We start from the raw sequence: 15364 nt of genomic DNA, 5'->3' as shown, positions 1-15364 counted from the left end.
TGTATGCCCATTTCACTAAGAGAAATCTCAGACTCAGGAGGGATAAGTGACTTGTCCAATGTTTCATAAAAAAAATGGTTCCTAGTCTGCTATGGTGGATTATGGTAGGCCTGATCTATACTCTCTTGCTTAAGTTCAGCTGGCAAAATGTGTTAGTCCATGCTGTAAATTCATGGCACAGAAGACCCTCCCGTCCACTGGCATAGCTAGATCTACTCTGACTGTACCATAAGGCTTCTGCTACCATGTCTTTCCAGGATACACTGCACACTGTTCCAGCACAGCCAGTGAAGTGGAGCTGCCAGGCAGGTGTGCATGTTGTGTGGTGGTTTTCCTCTGGTAGTTGCTGTGGTAGCAGAAGCTCCCCCCACCTCCCAAAGCTGTATACAAGGTCTAAATCTATGTGTTGACTATTACTTAATAATAATACTCTAACTGGCAGTAAAAAGGATGGGTCATATCTCTTCTTGGTGTAAATCTGAAAGTTCCACGTCTTCAATAGGTACACGGATGGTTGAGCAACATATTTATACTAGTGAGAGATCTTGTCTTATTTTAACTGCTCATTATTACCCTCGGCAAAGGATTTAGTATTAAAGCTATTGTGTGTCATTACTTTTTCTTTCTAAACTAAGATATAATGATTTTGCATTTTTGCCATGGCAAAACATGACATTTCTTACTAATTGTCTGACAAAGATTCAGTCTTCAGCTATCATCCCTAATTTTCTTGCAGTTTACTAAGTCATTAGGAAGTCCATTCACATAAAGCTGCCAGTGTCCAGAATATCAGGTTCCTGTTGACATTCAGAAAAGATAACAACATCGGCTGGCAAAAATGGGTGAAAGATGATGTAGATTTTACCAAAGTTAACTTTTTTTAGTAGTTTCTAGAGGGGAGAGGAGGAGGGAGGGTCTCGCTTAAACACACTCTTCTGCACCCCAAAGGTCAGTTTCCCCAGAAATGACACGCAAACTACACCCCCCTTTGTCACCTCTAAACCTGGTCTCTGATGTCAGCCTAACCATACTGATATAACTACATAGTATTTCATTTAACTCATTTTTCTTTTTTTTTTTTTTTTGGCTTCCTCTTTGGATGCAGACACAAGCACTTGGCCCAGTGCACTTGAGTTTCCATAGACTTTGCAGATTTTGGCCATATTTTGCCTTTTTATGTTTAAATAATAACATGTCTCTTGTAACAAATGTAAAATTAGATTTGGTATCTCACAAGTACAGCATTTCGCGTCATTCTCCTTTAAAAGTACTTGCTTTGAATAAGTCAACTTTATTGACAATGGCAAAGTTCACATCAATAGCAATGGCTAGCTGCATTTTGGCTGGCATCTGTTCCAGTAATTCTGATTCATCTGCAAGAGAAAAGAAAGTCCCAAATCCCTAATTACAAAGGGTAAGTACAAATAAAAATGGAGAAGGAGGTAGGTACAATCTACAGCTAGGTAGATTGTATCCCTTATATCAGGGCTGTCCAGTTGGTGGTTCACAGTCCACATGCAGCCTGCAGAGGATTAAATTGTGGTCTCCAGGTTCTCACCTTCCCACCACTCCCCGAGTTGGTCCCACTGTAATAGCAACTGGAGCCTCCAATCTTCCCCCGCATCTTCTGACTGCCACTTCCAGTGGGACAGTGTGCCATAGCATGGGGAGCTGAGGAGGATCCAGGCCATGTGCAAGAGTAGGGGAAATACTGTGCTCCCCACAAGGCTGTAGTGGGGGTATGCCAAATCCAGGAGTGGGAGGCATAACAGCATGGAACAGTGTGGGGAGGAGCATCTAATCAGTGTACAGGGCACAGTCCAGTGGCCCATGGCTTGCCTGGTGTAGCTCCCACTGGCACGGTCCCTGGGGGCTTCAAATTGGACAGACCTTTATTATATATATAACATAGTGAGAGAATATAATAGATTAACTCTCTAATACATATTTTGTAAGAGGGAATGTAGTTTTCCACTAAAAATTTTGCCTTAAATTATACATCATTTCCAGAACACTAGCCAGATGTATTAAACATACATAAGTCAAGCATCACATTGGATTGGGTTTTGAAGTGAATTATATATCCTGTCTTCCCCTTTCCTCCCGTCCCCTACACCATTCAGAAGAAAACAAATAAAACTACATGTAACTTAGATCTATATAGAAAATTTCAATTGTGAGTCATCACTGTGTGATTGGAGGTGAGAGGTTTAAGAGTCATCTTACCCAGCATTCCTTGAGAGTCCCATGTATATTCATACCAGTTTCGCACACGATTCTGAACCATTCTTGGAATGGTATAGGTGTTCATGTAGGAGACTGTGTTGTCCATACAGGAACGATAGTAGTTGTGCCCTGCTGTGGCTGCACCAATTACATCCCGCATCTGCAAATATCAGTTGTTACTACACAGCACATTTCAGTGGAAATAATCTCAGTTGCAATCCCTTGCTGTTACCATGAAAAATAAGTAAAATGTTTGTTTGCAAATGATTGATTAATTAGAAATCCAGCTATATTAAATAGTTCATTTTATCTGGTTTTTTAAAAAGAGAGTAAATGTTTGCTAGTTGTTTCCCATATCATAACTGCCTTGGAATCCTGCTGCTAATTTTTTATATATGTACAATAATAGTTACTATTTTCAACACACTTTTCTCTCTCATATTGCCAAGTTAGTATGAAAAATAGTTACCTTATTTGTTATTTCTAAGTAAGATATTTTGGATGGAAGCAAATATTTTAAAATAAAGATACTCCTTTAACATTTACTAATAAAGCCCTTCTTTGAACAACAGCAAATCAGAAGTGGAGGTGAAATGCATTAAGTTCTAGTAGCACTGTCAGCTGATACTTCTAAAGTTAAGAGTCTTTTAATGTTTCTTCTGGTAATTGTGTTTGAATTGCTCATAAAGATCCAGTTTGAACTGGAAGCTGATCTTAAAAGTCTGAGCACAGGAATGCAAAGTTCAATAAAAAGCCATTTTATATATGTAATATTAGCACATTCTCTTGTTCTACAACTACAGCTACATCATTAATAGAATATCCTGAAATGTTAATGACCAATGGGTGTTGTGATTGTGTGCCAGATTCTGTTCTCATTCACTGCAAATTGAAAGTAACTCTATGGAGCTCAATAGACATTGCTGTGGATTTATAAAAATAAAAGAAAACAGCTTGCTTAGTAATTTTAAACCCTTTTTACAACATAGGCATTATCTATTGACTGTTGCTAACATATTCACGAATCTCTATTGAGGCTTTGATCCTATGATTGACACTGCACTGGTGTGGAAGCCCATTTTGCATGAAGTCTGCTGTTCACTTGGGATTTAATAAGGGACTTAGAGTAGATCAGAAAAAATATTAGGCTTGCAGATAGCCAATGTAACCTCTGAGTTTACAATCTAGATTGTCTTCAAAGATGCTTTATCATCCTGCCGAATAATGTCCAGTGTGTTATATGTAAATAAAAACATTAATGCAGATAATGTCTATAATTAAATGCAAAACCAGATGTTAAAATTACAGTTTAATCATGCAGGTGAACTAATAAATAATGCTCTCCCAGGCTAGGTGGCTCACAAAGGCATTTCATATGAAATGGTTTAAACAATTCATGTGTTCTCATCTTGCAATCTGATCCATAGAAGCTGACCTCTATAGTGAGTTTAATCAGCCTGAATCCAACTGTGGGACTGGAACCAGGACCTGGAAGTTTGGGATTTTACTGTGAATTACTAAGGGAGGCACATGGCATAACTGGTGTACATAAATATAACGTTAGGAAAAAATAAGCATAAAAAATAAGACTGAAAAGAAGGCAGCAATTCTGAATGGATTTTTCAGTCTCTCTGTAATCCAGAGTTTTCTAGATTTAGTATTCCAGATTATGTATATGAATGAGACTTAAAGTAATAAAATTGGAAGGGAACTCAAGGCCACTGAGTCTAACCCTCTGCACATCATCATTCCATAGGAATGATTTATACTAATGAAAATCTAGCAATTAATTTCTTGGTTTACCTGACCAATTAAACTGGAGAACACAAAGACACCCAAGAAATAATTCAGCAGTTGAAAGATTATCTCAAACAGGTTTTGTGGTTCTGGAAGGCCACCAATGGTAATCAAACTGCGAATTGCCCAGTAGTAACACTTCAGGTACCTGTGGATACAAACAGCATACATTTTTTTTTTTTACTGATTTCAATGGAACAACCTACATGCTCAAGAAAGCATGCACTTCGATGTCTTAATCTGAAACCTGTCAATCAATCTGTATTCCATCCATTTCCTCCTTTCTTATACTTAGTTTATAAAATCTTTAGGCCAAGAAATTTTTCCCCCTGTATTGTTTTAGCATGCTAGCATCTTAATTTATGACTGGAGTTCTTAGTCGCTACATTACTACTAAAAAGGAGATCAGATTAGATTATAATTTAGTTAAACTAAAATCAGACTGATACTAGAATTTAGCTGTGGCACCAGTGCTACCTCCCTTTCTTTGCCAAAGATGCCATGGTGTCTTTAAGGAAGAACATTAACTCAGTTCCAAATTTAATTTGAAACATGGTATGGTGTCCCACTACCACCCACTTGCATAAATTAGGTTTTTTTAAATAAGTTTGTAATGTTAGTGAAAAACTGTATTGCTTTTTCCTTTTATGATTTAACCTTTTAGTAAGAAATTGAAGCTTTAAAAATAATTTAAAACAACTTAATTTACATTTATAACACAATCTTCTGACTCTAAACAAACTACGTTTAACTTTCCTAAGCTTATTAGGAAATGAAGTCCACTTTCCCCAACTGTACAATAAAGCCTTCAGTTTTACATATAACTTCACCTCAGCTTCACGAACAAGCAAGGCTTTTTACATTTAATAAAATGTATTCTATTTAGAAAAAAAAATTAATTAGCAATACATAATTTTTCAGATCTCTTTCCTGAAAACAGGAGCTTTGGTACATGTCTTAATGTCTGCACTGAATCCTAATGTCTGCACAGAATCCTGAAAGAAGGTGATCTTTTTGCAGATTTGGGAACTAAATTTTAACTTACTAATACCAAATATATCCAGTCCTCGGAGAGGTAGTGTGATTGATAAACTATAGAGTACAACTTGAGCTTTATGAAAGGGCAGTTTTGTATAAGTATAGTGAAACCTGCATTAAAGGTAATCTCTGATAAGGAATTGTCCATTTGAAACTACTTTAAAGTGTTCCCAAAGCTTTTAATATAGTTTTAATTGACCTTTCAGTTAAACACCAGCATCTACTAAGCAATTGATTTTTGCTAGTCAATTGGTCACTTTAGACTGGTTTTACTATATTGAAATTTAGTATTGATCATTTTTACCACAATTATCTACTTGTAGCTAGAATCATCTTTCTTATTTATTTCTTTTTTTCCTTTAAAAAAACCAAAACATTGCCTATATAGTCTCTTTCCTCTTGTTGTGGCGTGAGCAGTTAATTAAATTAAACCTCTTTATTATTTGCACAGTTTCATAATGTCACCATTTAGCCCCCTTTCAGCAAAGTTAGAGCAATTGGTGGCTCTTCTATCACAGTTCTGTGGGGTATGCCCCTTGTAAAAAACATTATGTTCATGTTTTACAAGTATCACAGTCGTACAGGTAACATAATGTCCCTAAACTGTTTGCAAATGGAGCTCCACATGAAGTGTATTAGTTAATGCTTAATAAGATGTCCCAAAACAGTAAAGTAATGAGTGGTGGGTGACCTGAGTACCAGCTCCGAGTGTCAGGGGCCCTAATAGGTAGCGCACCCAGGACTAATTGCCCAGTTAGCTAGCCCTGCCAGAGACTTTAACTGGCAGCCCACCAGGGCTGACACTAGCCACTGTTCAGGCCTCCTGATCAGTTCCTGTGGATAGCAACCTCCCCATTTATGTCCACCTGTGGCAGGAGAGTCCACTTCCCCATTTAAGTCCACCTATGGCCATATAAGTGTTGTACTTAAAGGTCTGCTGTGGTAAGCTTCCCTGCAGCCTATGCTCTTGGTTTTCTGACCCTGTCCAGCTCTGCTTATTGACTGTGGCTGTTTAAAGATTCTCCTTGACTTCAGGAACTTGGTCTCTGACTCCAGATCCCTGATTTGGCCTGTGGCTTAGATTGTGCCCTTCAGTTTCCCCCCTCAGATTTGGTAACTTAGTCTCTGAATCTAGAACCCTGACTTGGCTTGTGACTTAGGCTCTACTCCTAGAATTCTCCCTCAGTTCAGGTACCTTGTATTCTGACTCTGGTTCCTGGTATTCCCTGGTGTCCTAACTATTAGGATGGACCACCTACAACCCAGACCTTACACTGGGTGCTCACTTAGAGGGGCTACGAGGACTGCTGTTGCAGCCAGCCCAGTTGCCACAGCCAGCCCTGCCCTTGTCACCCAGGTCTCAGAACCTGGCTGTTATGCCTCTGTTTCAAACTCACTGAACATATTGGGAATGTCATACATATTCTAAAGTGTAGCTTTAAGAATGTAAGTGTAAGAAAGAAAGTATTGCTACTCCTGGACTAGCAACGTTGAGAAATTAACAAAGAAAACATAACATAGTAGACCAGTGGCATTCAGCATGATAGATAATGTAATGCTAGTTCTTGGCTATGCCAGGGGACCTTTGTACAGAGCAGAGAATTCAGTGATAATGGTAGAGGGAGCCACAGGAACATCAGGGGTTGGTCTCCATGTCGTGTGCATGCACACTTAAGAGAGAGTGTCCATCCACCAGTGCTGGTATGCGTAAAGCAGCATGCATATTTTAGTGATTTTTCTTTTTTTACTTCAAAGGAAACTTTTCACAAGGGTGAGTCATCTGGGCTAGGGACAGATATTCAAAAAGCCTGAGCCTGAATTAATTCAATCTTTTCAGGTTAGTTTATCCTGCCTAGATTGAATCAGTTTGCAACCTTACAGACATTCCTTCTGGACTGAAGAAATGCAGGCACACGCCTGCAGTGGCTCAAGCTAGAAGCCCGGGGGGGAGGGAGGCGGTGCTACAGCAGCCCTCCCTTCCCTTTTATGATGCTGAGCTGAGAGGGGGCATGGCCAGGACCCGGCAGGATGCTCTGATTAGGGAGGGGTGTAAACTCCCACCCTGCCTGCACCATCCCAGACTTTTGCCTGTTCTCTGCTCAAGGGATGGGAGTGTTGCAAGCCCCCAGCCCCTGGCTAGCACTCTGAGGCAAAGTGGGGGTTGTGCAGTGCATACATCTGTTGAAGATACTGAGCTTTTCAATCTTCATACTATCTGCAAACCTGACAAGTGAGGGAGTGGTGCAGGGAGCTGATAACACAGCTTTTATCAGCCCATTAACAAAACAAAACCCTCTCTCATTAGTTCAAGCTCTTCTTAAACAACTTTTTCCAAAGAAGGAATGGAGGGACATTACCAGCTGACCTGTAGATTAGCTCCAAAAAGCCCTAAATGCACACTGTTCTGTCTGCCTGTACCAGTGAAATTGGAGACACTCACACACACACACACCTCTCAGCATTAGCTAGCATACCACGTGCCTAGGGTCTGTGGGGCTGGGGTCTGTGCTGTGGGAGATAGGATGGAGGGAGGGGAGGATCCCTGCTTAAGCATCGAGCAGTGAGGGTGGGGGGGCAGGGGGAAGCCAGGTGGACCATGCTGTACCTGCAGTATCTGCCAGAGCTCCAGCTAGGGAGCAGAGGGGTGGGGCCAGCCCTGTTCTCTGGAGCAGAGAGCCCAGCCCAGCCCAGCCCAGCACAGCACAGCACAGCACAGCCCAGGGCTGCAAAGCATCTGGGATGCTGGGGGGACTCTGGTTTAACTTAAACCAAGAAGGGGTCTGGGACAGACAGTGCACAAACTGGCTTGACCCAAATCAGTTGAGTCTGATTCTACATTCAACCAGGTTTACCTTAAACCAGTTTCAGCCATTTTGAAATGTGCATTGAACTTACGTTCAGTGCAACTTTATGTGCACTGAACTTACGTTCTGTTACAGGTTTAAACCAGTTTCTGATCACTCAGACTGGTTTATATGCAATGTCTGTCCCTAGCTGTGGTGCTTACTATCTTTCAGATACAGGTTTTAAATGTTTCTCTTTCCCTTAGTTTATTGTTTTTTCTTTAATCTGAAATCAGAGTTGCATGACTAAAATATAGACAGTTCTTTGTGTAAAAAATGAAGAAATGTAATTGTGAAAAGAAAACAAAAAGAGCCAGAAGAGAGAGTTTCCAAATTCAATGGTATTAGTAGCTCTGCTTTCTACCAGCTAGTATGTCTGGAAATCATCATTGTTGGCCATACAGCAACTGGATAACTCTAAAATTACTGTTAAAACAAACAACAAAGTAGAGGAAAGAGTGGCATTTTCCCTCTACATAATGTAGACAGTATGTTTAGCCCTCAGGCAATCCAATCATCAGATTATTCCCTGAAGTAATTATAGACATATAAACATTTATAAACACTGCAAGTAAAATGGCTGATATCTCTGCCAGTAGAAATATTTCTTTTTCATAAAAGTTCATTTCAGAATATGCTAAACTGGCTTACATGGATTTGGTTAAAATAGTTAAAACTTTGATCTGTGTGAAGAACTTCATATAATGCACAAGGTGCATGTAGTTTTCACGTTTTAAAGTGGTACTTTTGTATCAGTTTCAGTCCAGTAAGGCATAAAGCTTAGTTCATTGGACTCTTCCCAGAATACATTTGGACAGACCAAGGAGAGCTTGAAGTCATTTGTGTGACCCTAGCATTCAAATGACTCAGCTCCTGAAGGTTCTTCCCCTAAAACACTGTGTTAGTGATCAATAGCTCACTCACCTCAAACACTGAGGTAGCCACTACACAGCTGCTATTTAAATAAAAAAGAATGAAGTAGCTACCCCATTAATACAAAGTTCTCAGACTGAACCCCCACCCCTTGCCACTGTGAAATAGCTGTTTTGGCATGTCTTTAGTTGTTAACAGACAGTGGAGCAAAAATATCGGAGTCATAAGACCCACAGTTGCAGTTATAAATTATAATTATCCTATTATAGTCCTATATATCCTATATAATTATAATGATCCTATTATAAGCAGGACTTAAAGCAATTCATGATAGGATTAAAAATGAGTGGTGAGAGGTAGTTAGCCATACTGGTCTGAAGCCAGGCAGAAGGCAGGGTAGAGATGAATCTTATAGACTAAAAATGGTCATATTTGACAAAACAGACTGAACAATGTAATGCGTACCAGCTGGCATGGTAACTAACCTGAATTTAAATATGCAAGTTAGATCATCCACAAGCAGCTGTTTCAGGTTAACATGTTTTTTCTTAGTCTTGATTTAGCCCAAGACTAAGTAAAGGAACAAAATAAAAGGAACAAAAGTTTGTGCCCTGGCACAACTGTTTGTAGATGGTCGGCCTAAATATATTAGTTCATTCAAGTTACTGTATTTAGTCAAATATAAGATGACAATGGTTGCATCTACACAAGTGGTGGACTGCTCAGTTGTTACTGTCCACTTATTTAGTACTTCCATGAGCAAGTACTAAATGACCACACCGTAATCAACATTACTGCACAGTACCATCACCGCATGGTTTTTTTAATGCTACTGCGCAGTAGCAATGAGCTCTATGTCTGTAATTACAGGCGTGTTGCAACTTACGCAGGGGTTAGGTTCCGAGGTCACCGCGTAAGGTGAAAATTGTGCTAGTCAAATCACCAGCAATTTGACTAGCAGCGACTGCTGCTGCCTCCAAAACCTCCTGCCGCCGCCGCAGAGCCGTGCTTTGAGCTGTGCAGCTGGCGGCAGCGGCACAGCGTGGGGTGTGGGTGGGGGGGGAAGGCTGCATGCCGCCGGGCCACCACCACGCTGCCAAAACCTCCCGCCACCGCTGCAAACTGCCGCAAACTGAAGCCCCGCCTCCCCCTCCCATCCCATGTAAAGTTGGATTTGTGCAAGTTAAATGCGCGTATGACACGACTGTACTGTACTTCAGGGAATAATCTGATGATGCCAGCCACTATATGTCTATAATTACTTCCGGGAATAATCTCATAATGCCAGCCACTAACCCTGTGGTGATGATTCTGCACAATAGTAACAAGCTACAGTAGCTCGTTACTATTGTGCAGAATCATCACCGCAGGGTTAGTGGCTGGTATTGCTACTGCGCAGTAGCAACAAGCTACCACACAGTAGCGTGTCATGTAGACATGCCTTCTGACTATAAGTTATTTCCCAAATCATTAGATTCTATATATGGTAAATGTATAAATTTGTTATAATTTTTCATCTATAGAATCTAATATTTGGACGTTTGCCTTGAATTTGTCCTCCTCTGCAGCTCAAGAAATAAATCTAGGGGGATCATGTGGCCCCTTTGCCCTCTGCCCTGCCCCAACTTCTCCCTGCAGCCCCTTCCCCTTTTTCTGTCAGACCCTACTCTCCTTGAATACATGTAAGTGAGGAGCAAATCTGAAAACACTGACCTTGAAATAAACATACCTGTAGTAATTTGCATATGGGCAAATTCCTACAGGTACCCATAGACTTAGTTAATCCAGTATTAATGCATTTTACCTTTCTGAAGCTTCTGCAAGTTTTATCCCAGGTGCTGCATACATACAGTTTTAAGCAGCATGTTTATACCTATTTATATATAGTACAAACTATGTGTGATATTAGTACAAAGCCCAGAAGGCTCATGATTTACCATATAATTCATTGGGCTGTGCCCCAGCACAGTCAACAGCATTTCAATTCATGGTGATCTCACAGCTCATCACTGCTCAGTATGTAACTGGATGTCCCCTGCTCATGACTGGAACTGGATGTTATAGTCATGAGTCCTGGGATCCTCCAAACATTTATATGCAGATGAGATGCAGGGTAACCTGGTCCACATCTACCTCATGGAGGGTGGGGCCACACTAATCATATGTGGCAGACTTAGAGGGGGTGACAGAGGGATTCTGGGTGAACTGTTTGGGCCTCTGTTTAGTGATGTTTGCCAGACACATAAGGAATCATTAGAAATGGGAAAGAAAGGTGCAGCTCAGCTGTTGGGATGAAGAGGAAGTTGAAATGTGTAAATGGGCTACACCTACCTAGCCTTGAGGTAGGTTCCCATCAGTAGATTTCTTCTCATCCTACGGGCCGAGATCAGGATTATGGCCTGGTCAGGCTGGAAGGCTTAGAAGGAATTGGTGGTAGCTGGAGCAGCAGTTGCAGTGATGGCAGCAGCAATGTTTGGAATGGCGGCAAGGAAAGAGACAGGACAGACTGCACTCGTAGAGTATTATGGATGAGAGTTGGGAGAAGGAAGCAGTTCTGTGTGAGCATTTCCACGAGGCAAAGCTTTTGTTTGGGTGTTTCAAAGCTAGAGGTGATCAACTAGATTTCAGCAGGCTGAAACTGAGGGGACAGTGAAAGTTTGGGTGCTTGATATAAATTGTCTAATCCATATGACGAGCAACTTGGACTGGGAAGTAATGTTTAGGGATGAGACAGCATACTGAAAATTCTGGGAGATCTGCAAGCAATATCAGGAAGACCCTGTCCTGGCACAATTTGATTTTGGGGCTGTTGAGGATACCCAAGAAAGAATAGTCACAATTAAAATGTATATGGACTTTATTGAAGAGGAGAATATAAGATTTTGGTTATCAAGGCACTGTGAGAGAATAGAGAATGTGGAAAAGGTACAAAACCCAGACAAGGTATGGACCAGGTCCTGGAGAGCCCAGATATTATTTTTGGAAGACTCAGAGGGGCAGGTGGGGTATGGCACCTACCTCCAGGTAGCCTTAGCCCCACAAAGAACTGGTGATTTACTATGGGCAACCAAAATTATGTTTGAGGTACAAGGAAGAGGGGTATTTATCAATGGCCTGCCCATACAAGATTTGAATGGCATGCAGAGAGAAGGGTCACAGGATGTGATAGTATAAGAAGGAATGGAAATGTAATTTGTGCAGAAATTTGGGTAGTCTGTACCAAACAAACCCAGCCCAAAGTCCTACCCCAGATCTTTTTCAAAAACAATCACAAGAAGAAAAGCTGGAGAGAGTACAGCAGGGGAAAGTGGATAGGGGACAGGAACGGACCTCAGGGGGCACAGATGAGAGAAGAGGAAGCATACTGAAGCAGAAGAAAAGAATAAGCCAGAGGGGGATGGAGAGATGGGGTCTGCAGAGGAGGAGCATGACCCACAGCTGCAACTGTGTTAGTTAACAGGAGATAATTGGGGGAAGAGTGATACAGGTGCTTAGGGAGAAGGGCGGGGAAAGGTTTAGAATACTGAACTTTTACACACCAGCAGAGCAAGAGGCCTACTGCACCTTCTTAGAGGAACTGACAATCTTCCTACTGAGACCACTGCCCCTAATACTGGTTGGAGATTTTCATTGTATATTGGAGGAAGGGGATAGTGAAGTGAAACCTCAGGATGAAATAAGTCTTCATGGATACTGACAAGGATGTTAGCAGAGCATAAACTACAGGATACCCAAAAGGCAATGCTTGGAGTTGAGAGTAGGTTTATTAGAGTGGATGCTCATTTTGGGGTATGTAGACTGGAAAGTCTAAGTGGCAGAGAGAATAGCAGTTTTCTTCTTGGACAACTACTACTGAGGATGGTTTTGGAAATGGGATAGCAAGGAACACAAGGTAGAGGGCAGTGAAAGTTAAATATAAGACTATTGGATGACAAATAAGTGTGCAGATGGTATAGGAGCCACTATGTAGAATAGGAAGTAATGAAAGGAATGTATGCAAGTCAAGTGAGACGGTGGGAAGAATGAGAGCCTTTTCTCAGAATGTGGAGAAAAGAAGGGCCTGGGGAAAGTGGAAGAGGTTTATGAGATTGCATGGAGACTGCAGCATCTCCTACAACTGGCAGAGAAGGGATTCCTGGTAGTGGAGGAAATGAGACATAAAGAACCTGTTGAAGGTGTGGCTTAGAGAGAAAGGACAGAAAAACATCTTCTGTGAGATGACTGCCTGTGCGGCCCTTTTACTTTGCCCAAAGGCAAGGGGAAAAAGGTATTCTGGCAGCGTGGGAAAAGAGGGGAATGCAGCTAGCAAAGACAGGAGTGTGTTTTAGCAAAGACAGAAGCAGTAAAGGTATTTTACTAAAATTTATACTTCAGGAAAGTGTTGCATCAGGGAGCCCTTGACTCCTGTTTGGCAGGATTAAAGGCAAGCTTGAAAGCAAGTGAGAGTCATCAGCTGGAGAAGGCATGACAACTGAAAGAACTGTGGGAGGCACCCCAGACCTTCAAGACAGGAAAGGCCCTGGAGAATAAAGGGCTCCCAGCCAAATTTTAATAGACTTTTTTGGGACATACTAAGCCCAGACCTGTTAGGAGTGTTTCAGGAGTGTCTGGAGAGGGAGCAGGTGGAGGCAGGTGTGGGCCCAGGAATAACAACACTATTGTACAAGAAAGGAGAGCAGGAAAAGTTGGAGGACTAGAGGCCAATCACCTTATTGAACCTAGATTCTAAGATAATAGATGGCGTGTTTAATTAATAGATTTTAAAAAGTCATGGGGAATGTGGTCCACAATGCCCAAGCTTCTGCAGTCCCTGGCAGAATAGTAACTATGATACTGCTACTAAAAAGTGATGCAATTTGGTACTGTCAAAAACAAGGACTGAATGTAGCATTCTTGAATCTCGATTTAGAAAAAGTATACGAGCATGAATTTCTGTTTGATATGCTGAACAGGATGGGGGTTCTACCAAAGTTTCTAAGATTTTAATACAAATAAGCAGAGTGTAGGGTAGGAGTGAATGGTCATCTAATGGAGGAAGTCAAGGTCAGATCAGGCATGAGATAGGGGTGCCCCCTGCCACTGCTCCAATTCATCTCTGCAGTGTTGGTGCAGAGGATCAGGACAGATCATGTGACCGAGGGCATGTCAATCCACAAAGGAAAGGGCACACAAGCAAAATGCATATTGTACTTGGATGAGGTTAATATCTTAGCAAGAGACAGCATGTCTCTAGAACAAGTGATAAGCCATACAAATAAATATGAAAAGGCATTGGGGCAGAAACAAACATACAGAAAAGTAAGTGTCTGATGGCTGGGAAGATAGAAGGAACAGGAAAACTGGGGTTACAGGTCAAAATGGACCAAATCAAGATATTGAGAATGTAGGTGGATGTGTGACTGACAGGCAAAGTGGCTAGGGAGAAGGTGAAAGGAAAGGTGAAACAAAAACTGGGGACCTGGTACAACTGCAAGCTATTGATGACAGGATAAGTAAATGTAATTAAGGTGGTGGTACTCATAATAATACTGTATGTAGGCATAGCATTCCTCTGTCATGGACCAAGTGTAGGATTCAACAGAAACTGATGGTATTCTTTTGGAAAAAGAAAAGGAAAAGGCTTAGGAAAATAACACTGTACGAGGAGAAACTGAACAGAGGATAGGGCATCTCAGATGTGTTTTTGTTTGTTTATGCTAGATATGTCAGTCTATGCTGCACAGAAGAGATAAAAGGGATCATCAAATGAGTTGGGGTTGTCTGGTACTATGCAGGGACATTACTGCATAAATATAATATATGTAAAAGGTCACTCTCAGCCCTGGGCCTGGATAATGCCTCCAATGAGAAGACTAACATTTGTGAATCTGTGTGGCATGCAAACAATAACCACAGCAGAGTTGGTTGATATGACAGGCTTATGACCACTGCATTGCTCGTGGCATGTTCTGCCTTTCTGGTTATGTCGCACCAGGGTCTACTCACTTGCCACAACTTGTTGTTGTATGGGATTTTACCTTTGGAGGTGTTGTTCAGTGGTCTCCCTAAGATCCCGGGCAGCTGTTGGCATTTCTTCTGTGGGGCTCCTCCACCCCTACACCTAACCCCTTTCCACTTGGGTGTTATGGATTGGCATCAATGGTGTTCTGACATGATGGTGGTGCCATCCCCTCCTGTACTGAGGCCCAGTAATGTGGCTGCCCACAGGGGTATGGCTGAGGCCTAGTAAACTAACAAAATCACAACAGAACAATAATTCAACCAAAAAGAGCTCGAATGACACTATGGGCAGGGCAATGATGCCTACTACACCTAGCACTTCCTTTCAGCACGTGGGACTTCCTGGTGTGGGGTGCACCCTTTCCCCATGTGGTTTTGCATCATGGATGCCCCTTTGTTGGGCCTGTGTCTTGGGCCAGCTACTACCAGGCCACATATCGTAATGTCCTGAGGAGTGTTTTTCCATGCCTATGTGATGCGCGCAGCTCTACCAACTCCCCACCAGGAAGCTTTGGATCCATGAACGCTTGGTCAGGATGTGCAAGGTTGGGAGGCTGCTAGGCAGAGTCCTCCCCTTAGCGGGTCTC

The 15364-nt window shown here is 41.7% G+C and overlaps 1 protein-coding gene across 1 annotated transcript in view; it reads right to left on the bottom strand.

The window, feature by feature from the left end:
- Window positions 1-15364, bottom strand: part of CNGB3 (cyclic nucleotide gated channel subunit beta 3) — a 62222-nt gene that overhangs the window by 17069 nt on the left and 29789 nt on the right. Inside the window, exons 8-10 of the mRNA XM_059723911.1 lie at window positions 4030-4171; window positions 2227-2386; window positions 1276-1373 (exon numbers count right to left, since the gene is read on the bottom strand). Coding sequence (XP_059579894.1) covers window positions 1276-1373; window positions 2227-2386; window positions 4030-4171 — 400 coding nt within the window. The remainder of the gene's footprint in view (window positions 1-1275; window positions 1374-2226; window positions 2387-4029; window positions 4172-15364) is intronic.

The sequence above is a fragment of the Alligator mississippiensis genome, chromosome 3 (genome assembly GCF_030867095.1).
Source record: "Alligator mississippiensis isolate rAllMis1 chromosome 3, rAllMis1, whole genome shotgun sequence".
Lineage (NCBI taxonomy): Eukaryota > Metazoa > Chordata > Crocodylia > Alligatoridae > Alligator > Alligator mississippiensis.
This window is presented reverse-complemented; position numbering and strand designations above follow the sequence as displayed.